Below are 22962 nucleotides of genomic sequence, written 5' to 3' on the forward strand. Positions count from 1 at the left end.
CTTGTGATGTCATTGTAATGGGATCATCTCAGTAACTCACCATAGCAGCAGCATTCTGGCTGGCCTGATGCTGTGCCGCCTTTATCCGGGCCTGTAAGTGAGCCGGAGGGTGAAAGTACTTGCATTTGTCACGGGTGCAGCGGCCCTTGATGTAATCCATGCAAACAATGACGGAGTTCTCACTGCCGTCCACCATGGCGGCTTCCATTGGGTGGGCGTAGCGGCAGTCGTTCTCCCCACGCGTGCAGTTTCCCCGCTGGAATTCTCGACACACCTGGGAGCAGGACAGCAGAGATTTACTATCACCCATTATCCACACTGAAAATGTTATTTTAATACGAGTGGCCCATGTCCAACTCTGTGTTGTGAGTGGTTGCCAGGGTGTTGCTAAAGAGTGCATTAGTTCACGCACATTGGATGACATTGGATCCGGAAGTATTTTTCCAATCATTTTTCATATATATATAAACTATTCACAAATAATAATTTTGACAGCATAACGAGACAAGACGAGTTTGCGGTGCCTCATGCTTGATTTTCCTGTACCGTTAGTTCATGATTATTTTAAAAACAAGTTAAAATAATACAAAAGGATGGCATTTGCCATTGATTAACAACCTCGGAACCCACAGTAGTTTTTATTGTTAAAAATCAGTTTCCCTATTGACCGCATGTAGCCATCAGCGCTGCGTTCGTTGTGTTCTGTCTTTGGGTTTGTATTTTTACAGCCTGAAGGTAAGATCTTACAGATTTATGTATGAACCACTCGTTTTAAAATCTTCCTGGTCTACTGACATTTGTTGTGGCATCTGCTTCAAACATAAAATGTTAATGACAACTTTCAATATCTCTACAATACGAAATACACTTCACCAGCTATTTACTCTTCGACAGTGATGCCATAGAAATATACAGAGCTACCGCAAAAACAGAAGTTCACAGACAAAATTTTTAAAAAGATGGCTGCATGCTTGTTTCTCTGATGCATAAGGCAGGGCTCCAGACTAACTTTTTTCACTAGGAGCACAGTGGCCCCCAACTGAAAATTTTAGGGGCACAACCAGAAATTTTAGGGGCGCACACCGTAAATCAACATGCTAACCAAATCTACTAATTTCCACTGTATTACTAATAGGAATCGGTATCGTTAAGGTTTTAATGGTATTACTAGTCTTACCGATACTGCTTATCGATCCGGTACTTTAACAGTATTCTTACCGGTTCTTTTTATTATACTTTATTATATAAAAAAAACATAATTAAGAACATAATTAACATGGCTTTATAATCTGAAAAGTAAAATATCTATAGCAAAAGAAACCGCAAAGTTTGAACAAAAATATAAAACATCTATTTGTAAATGGACCAGTGTGCAGCATTCAGAAGGTCTGCTAACATTAATATTACAGTAAAGAACAAACCTACAAAGACATCTAATAAAGTAATGAAATGTAAAATAACACTGCATAGTTTTCACTGTATAAATTGATAGATTAATGCTTATAAAAGCTAAAGTTATTAATCCAAGAGATGTGAATATTTTCTATTTGCCATTTGTTCGATTCGCATTAATGGCTCAATCGTCAGCAGGTTTATTAGACGCTGCCCCTTTAAGACCGATCGAATGTAGAACTAATAATATCATATTCTCCTATTTCTCCAAACTATTTACGCCCATTTAAGATATAAACTGTTAAAATAACTACTCTCCAATCCGGTCATTTTGACACCGGCTATTTGTTGTTTATTTGATGGTTTAGACGCGCACACGAAGCCTAAAATATTAAGTGCAAGCCGGTCCATTTCGCAGCACACACACATAAGCCGCCTTGAAGCTGGAAACAGCATCTCTTGCGCGGATTATTGTGCATTTAATAGCTCTTTATTATCAAACACATCCCGCAGTTTAGCAACAGTAGAGACTGCAGTTTACAACAATCACTGATTCTGACGTTTAGTTTAGGTTTAGGGAGAAAGGACAGCGCAAGGCTGTGACGGGAAGGATGAGCTCGACGGAACACGGCTATAGGAATAGTTTTACCTCATACCATCTTTTTATAATTCTTGGAAGCCAAAATCGAAAATAAAATTAGATTAATATCACAGCACATCCCTAAAGTGTAAGCAGACTAAACTTTTGTTTAGTTCTTGGCCATCGTCACTCATTAAGCTGACTGTGGTGTTGTGTTCGCAGCTCCACGTGACAGAGCGCGCTCGCTTTCTCTCTCTTCTGGATTGCGAATAGCAAAAATGCATCACGGACAAATGGTTTAATATTCTATTTCTCTCATATAGAAACGGCTGGCAAAGATAGAATTTGCCAGACATAACGTCTATTAATTATAATTAGTAAGTGTATTTTCTTAATTTCTCCAGTACCGACAGCAGGCAAATTTACTGGTCGCACATGTGCGACTGGATGTAAAATTCAGTCGCACACTCTCAAATTTTAGTCGCAAAATGCGACCATTTAGTCGCACTCTGGAGCCCTGTAAGGTCTATGACGAACTGAGTTTTACGTCCGGAACCAGACTGTTGCACTCTATTAGGTTAATAGATTATTTTAACATGTTGCTATAATGGGATTGCTAGGTGTATTGGCTGGTTGATAGGTGCTTGCTTACTGGCCAAGGTCAAAACAGCCCCAAGTCTCTATCGCATTCTAGCCTATATTTTTGACTCATCAACACAAGTCTATTTGATTTTTTCGCTTGTTTTATCGCCAAACAGTTGAAGACTACAAGCATGATGGCTTTGGAAAAGTGACAGCACGCAATTTGAAATAGATTTCATCTTTGTAGCATGACAAAAATGTATGTTTAAGCAACAGTTATGGTGATATTATTAGAGACTACTAACAACATCAAGTTTAACACCTCAAGTTTGTCTGTGCGAACATGTTTCTGTGTTGAATTTCCGTTGCCCATGGCCATGCCGGTGGGGCTCCCCGGGACCAGCACGGGGGCGCTGGGCAGAAGCTCGGGCATGAGACTGATGCCCGGGCTCATGTGGCTCAGGTATGGGCTGAAAGCCATGCTCGGACTGTTGGCCAAGGAAGGCGTAACTGGGAAAGAGGTCTGGATAGGAGATACAAAGACAACAAGGGATAATAAAGCAATGTTTTCAAGCCGACAGAAATGATCGTGATGTTATTGGTTATGAAAATCTGATCTCACGATGGGCTGCAGCTGAGCTCCAGGCAGCATGAACTGCATCTGCTGGGCCAGCATTGCGGCTGCGGTCTTCTGCTGGATCAGGTTGTTCCTGCCGTTTATCTCCAGCTGGGTCTTGAGATGAGGCGGAGGATGCAGGTACTTACAGTTATCACGTGTACAGCGTCCCTTAGAGGGGTTGAAGAGGGAGACACAGAAAGAGAGAGAGAGAGAGAGAGAGACAGAGAGATGAATTGCACTGAATCTCAGCTACTAAAAGATCCAAGACTGCGTGACAGGAAGATAAGGGCTCCATGATTGAGAGGATAAATTAAACGAGAATCCCTAGATATTTGACAGTACCGATTCCAACTTTCCACTACAATAGAAACATCCAAAACCCCATCAAATGAAAAGAAAACATCATAATCTCAGGAGTGCTGGAAGGTCTGAATATCAAACGATCAGGGGAAACAGCAAAATGACAGCATTGGGACACGGGACGGAAAAACAAATTTCACTACTTCCAAATGAATTGACAGTGACAGCCTTCCCTTTCTGTCTGTCTGTTCGCATCAACAAGCTGACAGATTATATAGCCCTTGTGGCTGTTGTAAACATTCATACTACATATGGATCGGACGTATAGCATGATGCTTATCACCCGGCTGTCCGAGCAACATGTTGATGGGCGGGCAGCAGACACGGTTAAATACACACACCAAATGTTCACGAGCGGGGTCGATTAACTGCGAGACAAACTCGATGAACCCATGGAGCAATGCCATTTGTTCTGCACTGCGTAAGGTATTGTAATAACCCAGCAGGGAAAGATGTCATTCCGTCAGTTCGACAGTTACACACTCCGGTTGATGGTCTATGGATAAAACTTCTCTATTTCCCTTCACATACATTTTTTTTGTTCAATGTTCTACCCTTTTCAGGTAATGAAGCTCTTGGGGGATAGAGAAATGGAGCAGGGGCACCCTGTTATGTATCGTACAAAATTGAGAATTGCATGTTAAACCTAGCATATAACAACTAGGGATTGGTAACAATGGTCGACTAATCAAACCATTAAACTTTATTAATCATTTACTCACCCTCATGTCGTCCCAAACCCATTAAACTTTGGTTAATCTTCAAAACACAGTTTAAGATATTAAGATATTTAATAAGATATTAAGATATTTTTAATAAAGCCTTTTGGAGGTTTCTGTCCCGTCCATTGAAAGTTCAGGTAATCGAAACTTATAATATCCAAAAAGGTCATAAAGAAATAATGAATCCATATGATTCAAGTGGTTTAAACAAAGTCTTTTGAAGAGATAAGATTGCTTTATATGATGAACAGATTCAATTGAGGTTTTTATTCTAATAAAAAACCCACATACATAAAGCGTGTCACATAAGGTAAACACAGAGGCCAATGAGAACCAAAGAGGCTTGTTCTAGCAAGTGATGCACACACAATCTTCTGCGTTTACCATAAGTGATATCTTAATCTATGTTTCGAAGATACACCAAAGTCTTATGGGTTAAAAAAAACGTCACGAGAGTAAGACATTTTTTGGTTAGCTACCACTTTTAGGGCCATATTTACTAAACAGGGCAAATTAGCCAATTTCAAAAAAGCGATAATGGGAGTGGAAAGTTCTGTGCGCGATCTACTGACAACGCGCAAATAAAAGAACACAATGATCAACACAATCTACCAAGAGCAGTGCATATTAGCGTCAGGTTTAAGACATTCATTTTTGGGCTGTGAATAATGGTACACATACCAGTAAATTGACGAGCGAAAACCTTGATTCACCTTGCGTGATTCATTTAAATACTATACTCCCATAAATTTTGCGTCTGAAAGTGGAACTCTTACAAATGGATATGCAATAAGGTCAGCTGCACGTTTTTTCAGCGAAAATTTTTCACTGTGTGTGTATTTAATAAATTATTTAGAAATAATCACTGTCTTAAAGGGAGAGTTTATCCAAAAATGAAAATTCTGTCATCATTTATTCACCATTATGTTGCTCATAAGGATTTTCTTTCTTCTGTAGACACCAAGGACCTGATATAAAAGAATATGTCTCTCTTTTACACGCAATGAGAGTGAATGATGACAATGGTATCAGCAATATTTAGACTTTAGGCCTAACTCTTCGTCTGTTGCGCACAACGCTTTCATATGGGTTCAAAAGACTTTGAATAATAAGTTATGTACACTACTTATATAGCAATTCATTTTTGGAGTTTGACAGACCAGTCTTTCACTGTAATTGCATGGAAAATAACACATTGGTCTGTCAAACATCTACTTTTGTGTTTACGAAGGAAAAAAACCCAACCATGCCCTCTTGGCTTGTTTGGTGAATAGATTATGGCAAAATGTTCATTTAATTTAACATGTGAAATAAAATGTGTATTAAAGAGAGCAAATAGTCTATGAAAAAATATTCTAATGTCATGTAGACATTTTATTCTAAAAAAAGATTTGTACTGCTTACACAAATCTTCAGTGCTAAAAAAAAGCATGGTTTGGTGCACTGAATGTCTTTGTCTAATGCATTCAAATCTGTGAGGGAGGAAGAGTTAAAAACACATCTTAATGCTAAAGTCATCTGCAAGAATGCCTGAAGAGTTACAACTATCTTTGTCAACAGGCATGCAAAAGCAACAATGACTTGATTCTGACAGTCACCACAGCTTTTAATGGGTTGTTGGGTTCACAAACCGAATTGAGCTGCTTAGCATGGAACAAGCGGTTCCAATGGAATCTGAATGGAATCCTGATGGAATCCAAATGGAATTTGCAGAAACAATGAATGCAAATGGTGTCTGTGCAACGCTAACAGTTCAGACGGAATGCCAAAGTTCACTCCATATAATGAGATGTATAGCTATCCACCACCTACAGCACTTTAAGCACTTGTCTGTGTCTTTGCTAGTCTCTGGGCAGCTTTTAACAGTGATGAAGTCCTAACAAAATTTGAAGTGAGTGAGTGTTGGGGGTGTCTCTTTGCAGGCCAGTGTGATCTGGTGCACTTAATGGAGATGAAAGTGTGTGTCTGGAGTGTCAGTGTGCAGGGACAGCGTGATCAGGGTTTCTGCAGGTTTCATCAAGTCAAATTTAAGACTTTTTAAGACCATTATGATTTACATTTAAGAGCTATATCACGCAACAAAAAACTTATTAGTAGTATTAGTATTAGTAAAGTATTAGTAAACTTGCACTTCCCCATTGCTCAATGCCACCAGGAATTCGCAATATATATATATATGTATATAGTTATTGATAACATTTTTTTAATCAAAATTACTGATTTTGTGGTGGTAAATTTTCCCGCTTAGAGTGGTAAACCACAGCAATAAGCAATTACTTAATATACGTTCTCAAGTAATTAAATAATCAAGTAAATAGTAATAAAATAAGAACTTATAAACAAATGACAATAGGACAAATAAATTCAACATAAAGATAGAGATACAAACAGTGCTTTAAGTTTAAGTATTGTTTTTTCCCCGTTGTTGTTTGTTTAACATTAAGGACACAGACAGGAGTGGGTATCCCAATCTTGTTCACTCAAAATATAACCACCAATATGGACATTTGATGGATATTTGATCGTTCAAGCTAAATGAGCCTAAACAGAACACATTCAGTATCTGACATCAGTCCGTGTGTCAGTACCGAATTGACCGTTCGCAAAGACCCGCCCCCTTTAGTTACTGTTGCTATGTCCGACAAGCCATTGCGCTCTCACGCCATACACATGTTGTCACGTAGAGAAAATACATTGTGGAGCAAAGACACTGACAACACACCGACAGACAGGACAGAGCAAGTTACTTTTGATATGAAACAAAGTCTCAACTTTGAAATTGTCATTTTTTAAAGAAATGTAAACAATAAATAGCGTTTTGTGGCTCTTTAATGTGTCGTGATTGCTATACCGCCTCAGTTAAATCTGCTCGTGAACCGATTATCTCTTCCTTCTAGTTCATTGATAAGCATGAAATAAACATGAATGAACACTAAAAGAAATGTTGTTTCAAATCAATGTAAATGAATCTACTAACTCTCCTGAATGCTTTGTCGGACAAACCGGCAGATTCAGCGATGTGATTGGTCAGATCGCCTGTCAATCAAACTCACGGCGAAGGGTGAATTGAGTTTGTGGTTTACATCACTTTTATTAACTCTTTTTTAGTGCTATCATACTTTTTATTTGGTCATTCATCCATCATGCACGCTTTGCCCGGTCCTTGGTGCTTATGCGAGACGGCAGGTGAAAAATTTTATGATTTGCCTTCGCTCCCACAATGGCGGAACTGGAAGAACTGGAGAACTATTAGCTAAAGAATAAAATCAGTTTTATGTGTCTGTGGTACAATCAGAAAGAGACTGGCTTTAATGCATGTTGGTCTCATTTCTAGTCGTAATACAGCAAATTATATTTCGAGTAGTGAAAGAAAGAACTACAACACCCCGGAATAAAAAACAAACAAACACAAGCACACACATTCTAAAGCGCTGTGAGAACATTTCAATGAACATTAGAGGTAGTGTTACATGGACAGGGATGAGCATAGGGATGAGCATTTTTTTTAAATATTGTATTCAAATAGTTGGGCTCATAAAAAAAACGAATATTCGAATATACTCATTTGCTAAAATGAGAAAGACGTTATTTTTTTATTCATCAAGTTTTCATTTCTGAACAAGCTTACGATTAGGCAATATACACAACAAGCTTACGTTATATCTTAAGGTTTTCTTTCAGTTCAAAACATTAAACAATATGTGTAAACGAAAAAAATATATGCCTAAAGAATAAAAGCATTATAAAGCTCAAGCAGCACGAGTAGGGAAAAAACCGTGCAGAACGTACATACACTCGAGTCAGTACGGTTATCGTGTTTATATTGTTTTTATGTAATTCCAAAAATTGCGAGGCAGACGACAACATTATGTGATCAAATTAGTGGTTGGCATAGATACATTTTTTTAATCTAGATTAATCTCACTGTAATCTTGGAATTAATCTAGATTAATCTAGATAAAAATGGCTCATTTGAATTCTGCCGAAGGCATTCAGAATATCTGTGCTCGTAAGTGATCGTTTGTCTTTTTGTAGTTTGAATAATAAATAACTTCTGTCCCTTTAAGACCTGACGCACGCATGGATCCCAAACACTGTTCCTGTGAGTTGGTTACGACTGTGTTTAAGTTAAAACTCACCAAGATGGGCATTGAGACATTTTTGAGTGTATTTGACCATTAATAAGCTGGAAAAAGGAGCTAATTTCTGCACTTGTATGTCAGAGGCGGCTTTATTACGGTATGTGTGTGCGCTTCAGATGCGAGCGCGAAATCTGCGGGAATGAGTAGAATTAATGAGTAGAACCCCGCGCGAAATTCAGACCGGTCACACCAATACTAACACGCTGTCATGAGGAAAAATCCAGCAGAACACCCGTTCGCAATGTTCAGAGGATTAAACGGACTGAATGAGAGGAGACGGGTGCATGTCAACTCGCTGTCGGTCGGTGAGGAGAGCGCAGCTGATATCGATACTGTAGAAAATGAGTATTGTATCGTTTCAGATATTTCAGCATCGATACATAGCAAAATATCGATATTTTTGACAACACTAGTAGGCATACACACAGGTTCGAAGACTCGTTCTCTCGCCCCTACAGTGCATACGACTAGGAATACATTCGCGCTAAAATATCAAGGTGAAAGTCATCATAGCTTGCGTAGTATAGACCCAGCACCCAACCCAACTTTGAGAATAGATTAACGGCAATATTTTTTTTATCGCGCGATAAGAGTCTCACGTTAACGCAGCACGTTAACGCCGATACGACCCACCACTAGATCAAATACAATCAAATTAACACACTCCACAGCACCACCCAGTGAATTTAGTTATAACTGAGAGTTTTAGGGATTTATCATGGTTTCACTGCATTTCCGGCCAGTAAAACAACATAGTAAAATTTTAATAGTATATTTATTTTTTGAATATTAATTACAGTTTGAATATTCATGCACACCCCTAATTAAGACTTGTTTAAAATTATTTAAGACCTAGAACTCAATACATAAGCAAATATAAGGCTTTTTAAGGTCTAACATTTTAAAATTTTAGACTTTTTAAGACCCCGCGGAAACCCAGGTGATCAATGTGTGCTGCGGCTGCTGCCATCGAGGACTTGGAGATGTTCCATCATCCAACTGCTGCATCATTCAATGCAACTCCCACACACACAGGTCCTAACAACACCTAGTCGCACGTAGTCAGATGGCAAGTCATGTCCTCATCACAGCCTGTTCTGGCCAGGAGTTGTGCCCTTGGCTAGCTTGTAAATGAAGTAAGCTCAATATAATCAGATGTGGAGCGTTTATCTATAAATAAAGATTGCATTCACTGCAAACCCTGTGATAGTGTGTTAAAGTACATGAACACAAGCAAGGCCTCCCTGCATCATTCCATCTGAGAATCACATCAGTACCTACTGGAAGAGTATGCAGGTACATCCATCTAAAATCTCACCGTGACCAGTGTGGTGGTAGCCTATGCACCGGATTCACACTGTTTGGTTTTTTTAAAGGTCAAAATATTTTCAATACACAAACATTGTTATTAAATTCATTAAATAATTATTTAAACAACTAAACACAGTATAAATGTATTAAAATACATTAGAGTTGAAAAGTTTGGGGCCAGTATGATTTAAATGCTCACAAGGCTGCATTTATTTGATCAAAAATACATTAAAAACTAAAAATATTTTCAATCTAAATGCCTTTACCGTCACTTTTGAAGAAATACAAATCTTGCTGACCCCAAACTTTTAAATAGTAGAGCGATTATTATATATTATTATTAAATTACCAATAGAAACATGTCAATGTATTTAACATAGTTTTAAAAAATCATTATATTAAATATATCATATTTTCACACATGCATTTGGCTGTATTAACATTAAAGATTAATTATGATAGCGGACTTAAAATGACAACTATGCAAATTCCTGAAAATGTATACATTCTATGATCACAATCTCTTTCAGAGAAAATGTAATATTTACTATATTAGAGCTTGCCAAATCAAGAAAGTACTTCTGTGCAGAGGTGTAAAGAGTACCTAAAAAAAACATACTTGAGTACAAGTACAGATATCTTGCAGTGAAAATGACTCCATTACAAGTTCAAGTCACCAATTCCAATATGACTTGAGTAAAATTCTAAAGGCCTGTTCACACCGGGATGATTTTCGCACGCGTTTATCGCCGACGCTTAACGCCTCGTGAATATCTGATTTGAACTTTTACTGAATGTAGGCTCAAAGATGCACTAGTCCTCAACATCTGAGTGATATGTCAGTGAAAAACAAGAAACAGTTGATTTATGAGGAGAGCAATCAAATGTTCATTTTTTTAAAATCAAAATAGAATTGAACACCTCAAAATTGCAATAAATCAAGGTTGACACAACAGCCTCTTAAATGTCTACAAACACTCAAGTCTCAAGTTAAGTGCTCAAAAAGAGCAGAAGTAAACCAATATCCTTCAAAAAGGTATCTTCGATATAATGGATACATAAAATAATGTTGACTAAAATTAAATAGTGAAAGCCTACTCGCACAAGATCACCGGCTGCAGTCATGAACTCATACATGATCTCATAAATCAAATACCTGTGATTCAACAACTACCTGCTAATGCACTCACATTCACATAAAGCAGCCTTGTCGACAATTTTGGGTGGGTAAGGGCAAAACGCATCAGATATAGTACCTTCAATGCCCTGTAGATGGCGATACTTATTTTGCAGCAGAAATAAACTGTTAGGTGCCATGCAAAACGAAACGAGAAATTACATTGCTATCATAGATGGATCGGAGTAAAGAGTACATATACTCATTAAACAATTTAGTCAAGCAGAGAGTAAAAGTTGCTACTATCTTTGATCCTTAAAGGTCCTGTTCTTCGTGATCCCATTTTTCAAACTTTAGTTAGTGTGTAATGTTGCTGTTAGAGCATATATAATACCTGTAAAATTATAAAGCTCAAAGTTCAATGCCAAGCGAGATATTTTATTTAACAGAAGTTCCCTTTCAAAGCCTACAGCGAACGGCTGGTTGGGACTACAACTCTGTACATCCTGCTTTAATTACGTCAGTAGAACAGTTTGTCGACTAATGCCGCGTTCCAGGCAACTCGTAACCCGTGTTTTTCCAACCTTCTACCCGTGAAAGTGCACTGGAACGGCAGCCAAACCCGTGACTTCCCACCCGTGAACTCGTACTAGATCGATGTACTCCCAGTTACGAGTTTTGACGTCACATAGCCCGCGAAGCAACAATGACAGTCCCCTACGGATGCAGTGTTTATGAAACAAATATACAAATAACGTAAAATAAAAGGTATAACAGCTTTTCTTGCCGTCTGCGCCGTTTTTCTCCTCCGTTTCCCTCAAATAAGCAAGGAGTAAGCACCTTTGGCGATAGAAATGATTGTAAATGAGCATACACCCCGTACGGTCCGCCATGCTTTGTTTACATCTAGCTACCACACAGTTCCTTGCGCTCAGGCAGTTTGGCGTGACTTTGCCTGGAACACTACAAAGTCGTGAGTCGTGGTTTGAAGTTGTAATTTACGGGCTCAAAACCTGCCTGGAACGCAGCATAACCTCCGCCCACAAGAGTACGCGGAAAAGGGGGCGTGGTCTTGTTGCTCCCGCGTGGAGTAGAGGAAGTGTTGCGTTCGGTTGCGTTTGTAGAGTTTGTTTGTCGCCATGTCGTCGAGACGCTGTTATTTTTATCCCGGAGTCAAGTCACCTTTGTTTGGCTTTCCCAGGGACGCTGTACTTAGAGATCATTGAGCGCATGCATCCCCGTTATGGTAAGAGGCGTGACCTTTCCGGTAACGTGCGCTCTGCGTGCGCTAAGCTGCTGTCGAATCACAACACGGGAACCGCTGGCACAATCAGAACTCGTTACGTATTTCTGAAGGAGGGACTTCATAGAACAGGGAAATCTTTCAAGCCGTTTTGAGGACAGTGAAAACAGCGGTATACAGATAAGTAAATTGTGTGAAAAATACTGTGTTTTTTTACACGCGAAACATGAACACGTTATATTGCACACTGTAAACACAATCAAAGCTTCAAAAAAACACGAAAAACGGGACCTTTAAGTACAGGAACTAATTACATTTACTCAAATACTTGATATCACTGGTTTTGTGCGCCACATGCATCAGACAGTCTGGTTCAGTGGTTAATGGGGTGGTCGGTGGGCGTGCCGTCTGAGCCTGATAAGATGCCTAACGACACCCCGCTTCAATTCTTCTCTATAAAACCATCATAGGCAAGACATTCACATGCAAGGATGTACACAGTCACAGATCTGTGTAACATTGTTAATGGCGTTCCCTGACACTTGTATGTCGCTTTCACACAATGACATTGAGAGCAATTGCATCAGCAGTGTGTGTTGTGGGAGTGTGTGGGTAATGAGCAGACTGTCTCGAAGGAGCAGACAGGTGATCCTGCCAAAGCACACATGAGAACCAGCCTCACAGCCAAGCTTTAACATTCTGGAAGACAATGAGAACACGCCGCTCATTTCAATAGTACACAGTGATACAGAAAACACAGGTCGTCACCACAGAGAGATGCAGGAAATGTGCGGAGGGCTCTGACAGTGTCCCCATGAGAAGAAAAATGGCAGAGATGAAAAGCTGTAAGTCATGTCATGTAGGATGGACTAGGTCAGGGATCTCCTCTGCGTCGTCATGGTAACACACCCGGCAACCGAGAGTAAGTTTTGCCTCATGCTGTCTCCTAACTACTGATTGGCCAGAGAGGAAGAAAGGGAGAGGGAGGAAGAAAAAGAGAATGTACAAATGGAGAAAGCAGACTGATTAAACCACAATAAACTTCAATTAAAATCTGAGCGCTGAACCTTTTCATAATGGCGATTTTCCAAAAAGCCTATTCTTAAAGAGATTGTATTCCCCAACAATCTTAGAAAATATATGTTGTGCCAAAAACATAATCATTTCATTTTTAAATACAATTTACCTTAAAATTAAACAGGCTTTTCTGGCTACTGTATCTTTAAAGGTGAACTCTTCTTTATGTTGTGATGGGCAATATGGCATTTGTCTAGGGCCCTGTAGATGAGGGAGACACATTCCTGTTTACACTTGGTCTTTTAATCCATCTCTTTTGTCCACTTTCAACCACTTCTGTCCTGATGTCTTCGAGGGGAGGGTCTTTGGGCAGGTAAATGCATGGGCTTTTTTTTCCAGATCTTTCGATCTAATGGACAAAATAAGCTCTTTCCATATGAACACGACCGGAGAAGATGGAAAAACATACAGAGAACAGCCAACAGATTTTGATGACTCCAATGTTCAGAGGTACGCAAGTCAACTTACGGTGAAAGAGTAAGCCTTGACCCTTGGCTTGAACCCTTGACGCATGCGTATTGACAACCGCAGAAGCGCAAAGGATAGAGCAAAACAAAACACCTGTCAAACGATCATTTTTAAAGAGAAATGGTGGAGGATTTCAATATAAGAGAAGAGGGGCTTGAGTTTGTTGCCCAGCCCTATCCGCGAGAGGCGTCAAAGCTTTCGAGGCTCCTATATATGGCGTCAGGGCAGGGGTTACTCTTTTACCGTAAGTCAACTTGAGTACCGCTGACCACCGGAAGCTAGTTATTTTAGTCTATAAAGTTTTAAATATGGATATTTTTCTTACACAAATGAGCCACTTTGCTTCAGAAGGCCTTTATTAACCTTAGGAGCCACGTGAAGCAGTTATGATGGCTAGATGCACTTTTATGGACTTCAAAAATGACCCAACAATTCACTGCCATTATAAAACTGGGAAGAGCCAGGACATTTTTAATATAACTCCAATTTTATTCGTCTGAAAGAAGAATGTCATATACACCTAGGATGGCTTGAGGGTGAGTAAATCATGGTCTAATTTTCATTTTTCGGTGAACTATCCCTTTAAGCAAAGCAAGAGTAACCACTAAGTGAGTAGTATTTAACTGATCATATGATTTCAACATGGTGGCCCCATAAGGCAACCCACTCCATGTATAATACTTGCTTTTATTAGACTATCAACACCACTGTTGTCTGACTCATGTGTATTAAACCTTTTCTAATCTGTTTGTTAAGACATGTAAACACTTGATCGGATTGGAAAAAAAACTGTAAAGTTCTGCGCATGTGCAATGACGTAGAAATGGCCTAATGACGTTTGAAATATGGAACAAGCTGTTGTTGTTGAACAAGCTGTTGTTGTAAATGACTGTCGTGTCATTCTAATAGGGATGGGAACATCAATACTACAGTATCGATACTCACAAGCTACTTGTTTGGTATCAAATTTTTTTTTTTTTTTATAATTATGTTAAAATTTTATTAATACAAAACGTGGGTTTCTGCATCACTTTCAAATGTTTTAAGTATTGTTTGTTTGTGCCAAAACACCCCTGACATATTTAGCTGTGTCACATGACTGTGAGAAGCGAGCGTCCAGCCATGCACAGTCACACAGAGACACTCACTTCTGCATTAAACAGAGAGATGGAGAGAATGGCAGAAGTGAAACATAGTTTGGTGTGCTGCTGCTTTTCACCTGTAGACAAATATACAGCAAAATGCAATGCATGGAATTTATAGTTTATTTTATTCATATATTCAATTAGATTATATTTACACCTATATTAGCACACACATTTTTATTTAATTGTGCTCATATTTTCTTTTGTGATAAATTTGTTATTAATGTGTCATTTTATGTATGTAATGAGAGTAAGGATAATTTTTTCCCCCTAAAAATGAACATTATTTTGAAAAATCACATACCCATTTAAGAAATAATCAGTATCGGTATCGTTAAAAATGTTAACAAAAAGTATCAGCATCAGTATCGTATCGAATTAGAAAAGTTTGGTATCACCCATTCCTACATTATTGTTTAAAGTAGTGCAGGACAATGTCGTCCCAGAAATCCTTGCTTCAGACTCTCATCTACACACCGTTTGTTTTGGTTGTGGGAAGGGACATTTTTACTTTTAACATGCTCGTCATCTCCTAATTAGGACACGAAATAGATAAATATTAAGAAAAGGTGGATGGCTAGTATGTGCAAACAGCGGGAAACTCTGTATATTCATCAAATGTGCGCATGTCAAAAGAACAAATCCTATTTAAAGCTTGTGACATTTAAACATGCACATATACCCGATCACTTATTTAGCATTCCTGTAAACACTATGATCAAATTTCATCAATTGGAAGGATGTCGTGTAAACGTAGCTATCGTTGCAAAAGATTTATATTTTTAAGTAAATGTAACTTTCTATTCTACAAAGAATCCTGAAAAAATATTAAGCATAACAACTGTTTTCAACATTGATAATAAGAAATGTTTCTTGAGCAGTAAACCATCACGTTGAATGATTTCTGAAGGATCATGTGACACTGAAGATTGGAGTAACGATGCTGAACATACAGCTTTGCCATCACAGGAATAAATTACATTTTAGAATATATTAAATCAAGTACAGTATATATGCGGCCTTGGTGAGCATTAGAAACGTTCAAAAACATAAAAAAACTGCCCCCACACTTTTGATTGGTACTTTAATATTCACATAGTACTAAGTAAGTCAACTCTTTTATTGCAAAAGAGCAAGGAAAATCCTGTTTTCCAAATGTCCCCGTTAAACGTACTTCCTGGAACAGTGTCTCTCAGTGTCCATTTAGTTGTCCTATTTTCTAAAAATAGCTTTTCAACTCATGTTCATGTGAATAAGACGCAGTCAATGACAGTACCTCCTGATTTAGTTTTTCAGACAGAAGCCTGTGCTACATCAATAACTGAATCAAATTTACATAGAGTAGCTGACTGCCTAATTCATGCATCCCTGATACGTTTTCAAACCAAACCAGATTAATGGTCAACGAAAAGCAAAAAAGCAAGACATTGTGCATAAGGTGCAAGTGGAAAAAAGGGCAGAACAGCAGCCATTAGTGGATGTCGATAAATTAGAAGAGGTGTGGAGGGGCGCAGAGGAGAGAGTGGCCTGTGGGGATGAGATTGGGTCTGGAGATAAAAGTTGGAATTATTTTAACATTAAAAAAATGCAATGATTGTGACTGAAGGGGGCTGCACTCAACACCTGAGATCTTGCACAATAAATTACAAGATTTTCAGCTTTTTAAAAGTGCAGAACAACTTAGCAACTACATAGCAACACCCTGGCAACCATCCACAACACTAGATGCTAAAGTGTTCTGCATGTTTTTTTAGCATGTTGCTACGCTATTGCTAGGGTGTTCCGGGTGGTTACTGAGTGGTTGCTGATGACTTTCTGTTTTTAATTCTCCTCAACTAAAACAAATGTGTAATGCACCTAAAATGAGCATGTGAGCACGGTTATCCGCAAGTTTTTTTTATCATGGAGGTTTCACATGCAAAGGCTTGTCTTGTGCGTTGAAAAGTCGCAAGGATTATTTATTTTTTCAAATGCCACATAAAGTTACTATGAAATCAAAATCGATAATTCAAGAGATTCAAGAAGCATTATTTAACAGTGCAAAATACAGTACACTGATTACATACAGTACCAAACCTGAAAACATTTAAATATTCCCTCAAAATGAAAGGTGAATGATGCAGACATAACGCATATGAAATACATATGCAATAGTTTCATAGATGAAGTATATTGATTGCTTATGTCGCTAAGTGTGGTTGGTTACTAAGGGTGTTGCGAAGTGATACACAAATCTGTTCGGTGAAGCGGTCATCATAAATAAAACACGGTTACGACCAATCAGCATCAAGGACCAGAACTATACGTTTTATAATATAAAAGATTTATCCGTACACCTCTTCTTTTTTTTTTTACATGCGCCCTAGTAATTTTTCATCAAAAACATTAACGTCCCCTCCCCTTACAACATCTCTTCTCTGATGACATGTGCATCAGCATGTAGGCGGGACAACCTGTCACTCACATGGGATAACAGAAATTAGCAAACGACAACGATCCAATCAATATCCACCTAACAAAATCAAGTTCCGCCCTACATTTTTCTTATTCAAGAAGCTGTTTCACTCTGATAAATGTCCATTAGGGAAGAAAAGACTATTGCAATTTCCTTTTCATGCCAACTTTAAGTGCACCTCTTCTTAGCACTTCAGCAGGCACCACACACATACACACACCAGATCATGAAGAATAAACAGCAAACAGTTTCTTTTTTTATTTCCTCTAGCTTTTGTCTCTCTCAGTCATAACAGCAATCTAACCCTGAGTATTTAGATAGTGACGGATGGCTGCTTTTACTGTACTGATTAAAACAATCAAATTTTGGATGAGCAATTAATCTACACAGGTCACTGGCACCCAGTGCTAACAACTGTAACACACTTCATAGGGATTATTACTGTATCCAGTCAGCTGGCGCTGTTGCTAGGCCTCATGTAGCTTTCTCTCTCTCTAACTCCTCCTCATCCTGAGCTCCCCCACACATGCTGCCCACAGCCAAAAAATGGCCAAATAATACATTCTAGCTCAATAAAAGAGGAGACAGTTGCTGCACTCAGACAGAGAGGGCCTTGTCTAGCTCTTTCACTGCACATAAACACATAAGCAGAGACATAAACACACAAACACATTTGTTGTGCTCATAGCTCAATGCTCAGCGCCACGGTTAATGTGAGTCCTGATTGGCCCACAGGTCGAGAGAGTTGATTCCTGAGATTAGCATGGACATTCAGAAGATAAAAGGTATAACATTTCATCTTATAAATCACCAAATCACCTAAAGCTAAACAATAAAACATTCTGTTTATGGAAATTTTAAAGGGACAGTTCACTCAAATTTTTTGTCAGCATTTACTCATTGATGTTCAAAATCTCTATTAGTATATTCACAAAAGGAGATATTATTTAATGTGCTGGTTATCTTTCATGCAATTACAACACATGCAATTGTGGGGTCTGAGGATTGCACTAAAAAAATACTCAAAAGCTCCAAGAATGCATCATAAAATTAATTCAAATTTTCTAATGGCATATAACGGATTTGTGAAAGAATAACATTAAATTGTTATTCACTAAAAATGTTTACATCCACCAATGATGTCCTATTCATGACTGAATCATTCTTTTTTTTTAAAGAATCAGTAAACATTCACAAATCTGATCTAGTTCCTACTTTTTGGACAGATTTTTGGCAAATAATAACTTAAAGTACTGTGATGGCAAAGCTGAACTTTTAGCATCATTACTCCAGTCTTCAGTGTCACATGATACTTAGGAAATAATTTGAATATGCTGATTTTTTGCTCAAGAAACATTTCTAAATATTACCAATACTGAAAACAGTTGTGAGAATGATGGCGGAATTGACAGAACTGTTCCTTGTGCATTATATAAACACAAAAAAGTAACAAAAATCACCATGGATTATTTTGTTGATAATCCAACAGTATTAGTTTGTTTTTTGGATATGCCTTGGCATTCTTAGCACTTTGGAATACCATGTAAATACTCAGGGACGTAACCAGCATTCATTGGTAGTTAATCAATATGCCATAATGACATATTGAAAAAAGAAAGTCACATAACTAATCAATCCCAGACCAGAGGTTGCAGTGTTTTAGGATGGCACAAACATACACTCAAAGGATGATTTCAAGACATCAGCAGGAGAGAGACCACTACTCAGCAAAAGAGCTTGAGGTGTTGACAACATGACCAAATATCGTGTGTGAGTCTAATCTGCACTAAAACACCAAATAATGCTCCTTATAGTTAATATATCACAGTGCAATAATAATGTGTGCACGTGTATTTACCTTGAGTGAGTCGAAACATGCGATGACACGGCCGTTCTCCACGTGGCATGTGCGAGAGGGGTGAGCAAACTTGCATTCTGTGTCCGAGCGTGAGCAGGTCCCTCGCTGGAATTCTCTGCACACCTCCAGCGTCAGCCACTTGGTGTCGCGGCCCATGGTCACATTGACGGCCATGGCTGTCCCTCGGCGAGTGGCGGGTGAGCGGAGGGATTGGGTGGGGTAGCCAGGCGTGATAAAGCAATGAGCACAGTGGCGAGGAGATCCTCAAACTACCAGCCTAGAGATGAAAACCAAACTCTCTTATTGACAGGTAGGGGGCATAGTCTGGTGATTAACCAAAGGGTAAGTATGACGAGAATATGAGATAAGCTTAAAGTCAGGTAGGGAGAGCGACTAATCGAGAGTGCTGAGGTGGGGTAGGTCACTGTGACATGCTGCGGTGCATCTTCGGCTGCCGTCCAGGAAAACGAGGCATTAAAAGTAAAGTAGAGCGGCACTTTCTATTTGTCTGCAGTGGTCGTCCCACTGTCTAGACTCACCCTCTGGAGCACTGAGTTTAAAATAGCTCTCTTGCATTGATGTAAAGTGGACTCTCTCTAATTTTAGGCTTCCGAAACCCCCTGCCCTGTTGCCATAGCCGCAGAAGTCCCTAAAGATGCTTGCATGTCTGGGTCACAAGGGATGGAGAGACTGCAGAAGTGAGGGGAGAAACACTTTGAGAGCCCAAAAGGGAAACTAATCGACTGGTGTCCTTGTATTATAAGGTGAAATGGCGAGCAGGCAAAGTTGGAATCGAGGAACAGGCAAATGGGTTGATTGACTGTCAGGGTGAAATATAGCCCAAGCCAAGGCGAAGCGCACACGCTCGCTCAAGTCAGCGGGGAAAAGAGCGTTCCGAAGCAGAGACCAGTCAGGATGGGTGTGCGGACACAGAGGAGGGCTTCCGCAGCATCCAGATGAGGCACTTTATGGTGATGCAAGTCTTCTTTTACTTGAATCGCTTTCTCATCCCTCCTGCTTTCCCTGCATTCCTTCCATCGCACTGTGACGTGTCCTCACGCACTTCTAAGAGTCCTCTTGCAGCAGGAGAACCTATCTTTGTGAAAAGACACAAAAAACAAAATCAACAGAACTCAGTTAAAACAGCTTGTCCTGTTCAGAACTGCAAATACACTTTGCAAAAGGAATATTTTGCAAAATACAAGCAATAAAAGTTCAAAATGACAAGGCAAATGCCTGAAGCCGCAGCTGTTTATGTTGCAAACCTGTAACTGGGGAATACAGAGGTGAGCGACAAACAGAGGCTGAAAGCGCATGGCAGAAAGCGCAAGTGAGAGAGTGCACGAGAGGTAGAGGAGGAGTGCAGACAGGAGGCAGGCAGCAATGCAAAGGCTGTGTCTTGATTAAGAGATAGAGGGAGGGAAAAGAGGGAGGAGGCAAAGAAAGGGACAGAGAGAGAGAGAGGGAGAGAGAGAGAGAGAGAGAGAGAGAGAGAGAGAGAGAGAGAGAGAAAGCACATGAGAGACCGCAACGTCACTTTATGACTCTGGGGAAGATGGAAGTTATAGAAAGTTAGCGCAAAACAAAACGCTGCTCATTGCGGAGGCCATAAACTATGTGGCGATTGCCACTCTCAGCATTCAGGATCTGAACGCTGCTTTTGTGAGACAAAAAGGAAGTAGAGCAGCTGAGAGGAAGGGCAAATCCCCATAGCTGCAGCTGCTGAGCACAGAACACTGCAACAACCAATCAGCAGCTGCGATGCAACCGGGCAAGGTAGATTGGCCAATCGGGAGGAGCCTAATATATCAATCGTTAGTCTCCCCACCCTCTTTGTCATTGCATTGCTCCTTGGCTGAATCCGAAGGAGAGTGGCTCTCTTGCTTCCCTGGAGCACTAACGGATAAGGTTTTAACATATAGGCAATCGCTGCGCCGTCTCGTTGGAGTCACAGGTGTGAGGATGAAGGGAAAAGAAAGGAGAAGTGAATGGATCTTTAATCGCATTCATTCTATGCGCGTTGCAAGGGTGGAGAAGTGAAATACAGGGGGCGGTGCCACAGGGGGCTGTGAGTGGGTGTCTTGGGTGGGTCTGACAGCTGATATGTGGTCCCTTGAGAGGGAGAAAGAGACAGTACAGTGAAGAATAATCAATGCTGTGATGACCAAGCACACTCGACCTGATGCAAGAGGGAGGGAGGGATGGCTAAACAAATAAAAGGACAGGAAAATGAAAACAAATAAAGCAGAGGTGAACGAGCAGACAGTGAAGGGATTAGAGGAGAGGTTAAGGCAGATATTATCCGTCCCTGTGTCTCACAGCGACAGACACAGACGGAGGAGAGGGGGGGGGGGGGGGGCATGCAGAAAAAACGGTCCAGAAGGAGAGCAATGCGGTGAGGGGAAGAGGGAGATCGGAAGAGAAAATTTAATTAATGACACCCACCTACAAGAACAAAGGCACTAAATGCAGCGCAACGTAACACCAGGCAAAGCAGAAAGTAGGTTTTACAGCAGGCTGATGTGCGCACCCTCCCCCAATATCAGCCCTACAGTAAGATCGATGAAGACGCCCCCCCAGGGAACGCAGACCTGCATTGAGCTGTTTGTCAGCCCTGAGGTTAGCACATCTCTGTCTCAGAGCAGCATCGTACCTCAGCCACACCTGCTTCCTGCATGCACAGTGAAAGGCCAATTATCTCATTTCTATGCAAGCAGGTGAACGGAGAGGTGATCCGTGAAGAGAACATGTGGCCATGACGTCAGCCGCCGTGTCTGATTCCCTCCACAAACGCCGCTATTACCTTAATATGTAGTACAAGCGTTGCCCTCCCAACCATTGCTAATCCCCCTCGCAATGATAATCATCGTTATTTCCCAAATTGGATGATTTTTATCTTCACGGCTTGCAAAGCTAACGATCACACGCACCCCGAATCAATGGAACCTGTTATAAATAGATGTGTTGAACTGATTTTACATTGTGATGAAGTAAATTATTAATGTAAAGTAGATCGGCAAAACGCAATCTGACTAGTAGGTGTAGAGGTCTGGCCTAGTTATTATAACCTGTATTTACTGTACAGGCATAAAAGCTGATAACACTAGATTAGAAGAAAGGTATATTGTTTCATCTAGAAGGACGAGTGAAAAAAAAGTGAAAAAGCAAGACAATTTGTGTTGGCAAAGGTACTTTGACAGTAGCTTGCCAAGGTTACTTATAAGTTAAACTAGTTATAGCTAACTAGCTCTTAACTAGTTAATTTTCTATTGAAAAGGTAGTTGTTGTTTTTTTACAAAAAAAGATCAATAACATGCATTTGGAAATTAGATTTCAATTCTTGATACTCATTTCCATTTTAATTTTAAGTGAGCATTAGATTAAGGCAAAGGTAATCTAAATGTAAAAATAGGGGAAATAAGCATTTACAGTAAAAAAATGTAATATCAGCTGGTACCAATATTTAAAAAAAAAATAACACTTATCTCTATTGATGGCCGATAACTAATATATCATTCTCAATATTTCACATTATCAAAGAACTAAAATGATACCAGGGTCAGGGACTGTAATTAGTTAATTTATGGTTTCATAAACCATCTGAACGATGCAAAAATGAATCAGAATATGAGGTGCCTCAGCTTGCTTGAGCTGAGCATGCAATACAATGTGACATTAAAAACAGCAATGCAGCGTTTTTAATGCACATTGGAAAAACTAGCTTGTTAAATTGAAAAGCTGCACTATTTTGAAAAAAGCTAGTAACACACTGCTAAAAAATATATAGGCTAGATTAGATGCATCTTAACTTGCATTGAACTGTAAAGATACTTTACAAATAACGTTAGAAAAGTCTTAAAAACCCTGATGCACTTCAGACAGAACAATCTC

At 39.5% G+C, this 22962-nt stretch overlaps 1 protein-coding gene across 8 annotated transcripts in view; it reads right to left on the bottom strand.

The window, feature by feature from the left end:
- mbnl3 (muscleblind-like splicing regulator 3) overlaps positions 1–22962 on the bottom strand; it is a 55725-nt gene that overhangs the window by 20588 nt on the left and 12175 nt on the right. For 4 of the 8 annotated variants that reach the window (XM_079839149.1, XM_079839150.1, XM_079839146.1 and 1 more), the window contains exons 2-5: positions 19072–20163; positions 3177–3341; positions 2877–3077; positions 41–274 (exon numbers count right to left, since the gene is read on the bottom strand). In XM_079839149.1, the coding sequence (XP_079695275.1) occupies positions 41–274; positions 2877–3077; positions 3177–3341; positions 19072–19245 (774 nt within the window). In that variant the 5' untranslated portion in view covers positions 19246–20163. Of the gene's footprint in view, positions 1–40; positions 275–2876; positions 3078–3176; positions 3342–19071; positions 20168–22962 lie in introns of all 8 variants that reach the window. The other 4 variants (XM_079839148.1, XM_079839153.1, XM_079839147.1 and 1 more) reach the window with 1 other exon arrangement.

This window comes from Gobio gobio (assembly GCF_949357685.1).
Source record: "Gobio gobio genome assembly, chromosome: 16".
Lineage (NCBI taxonomy): Eukaryota > Metazoa > Chordata > Actinopteri > Cypriniformes > Gobionidae > Gobio > Gobio gobio.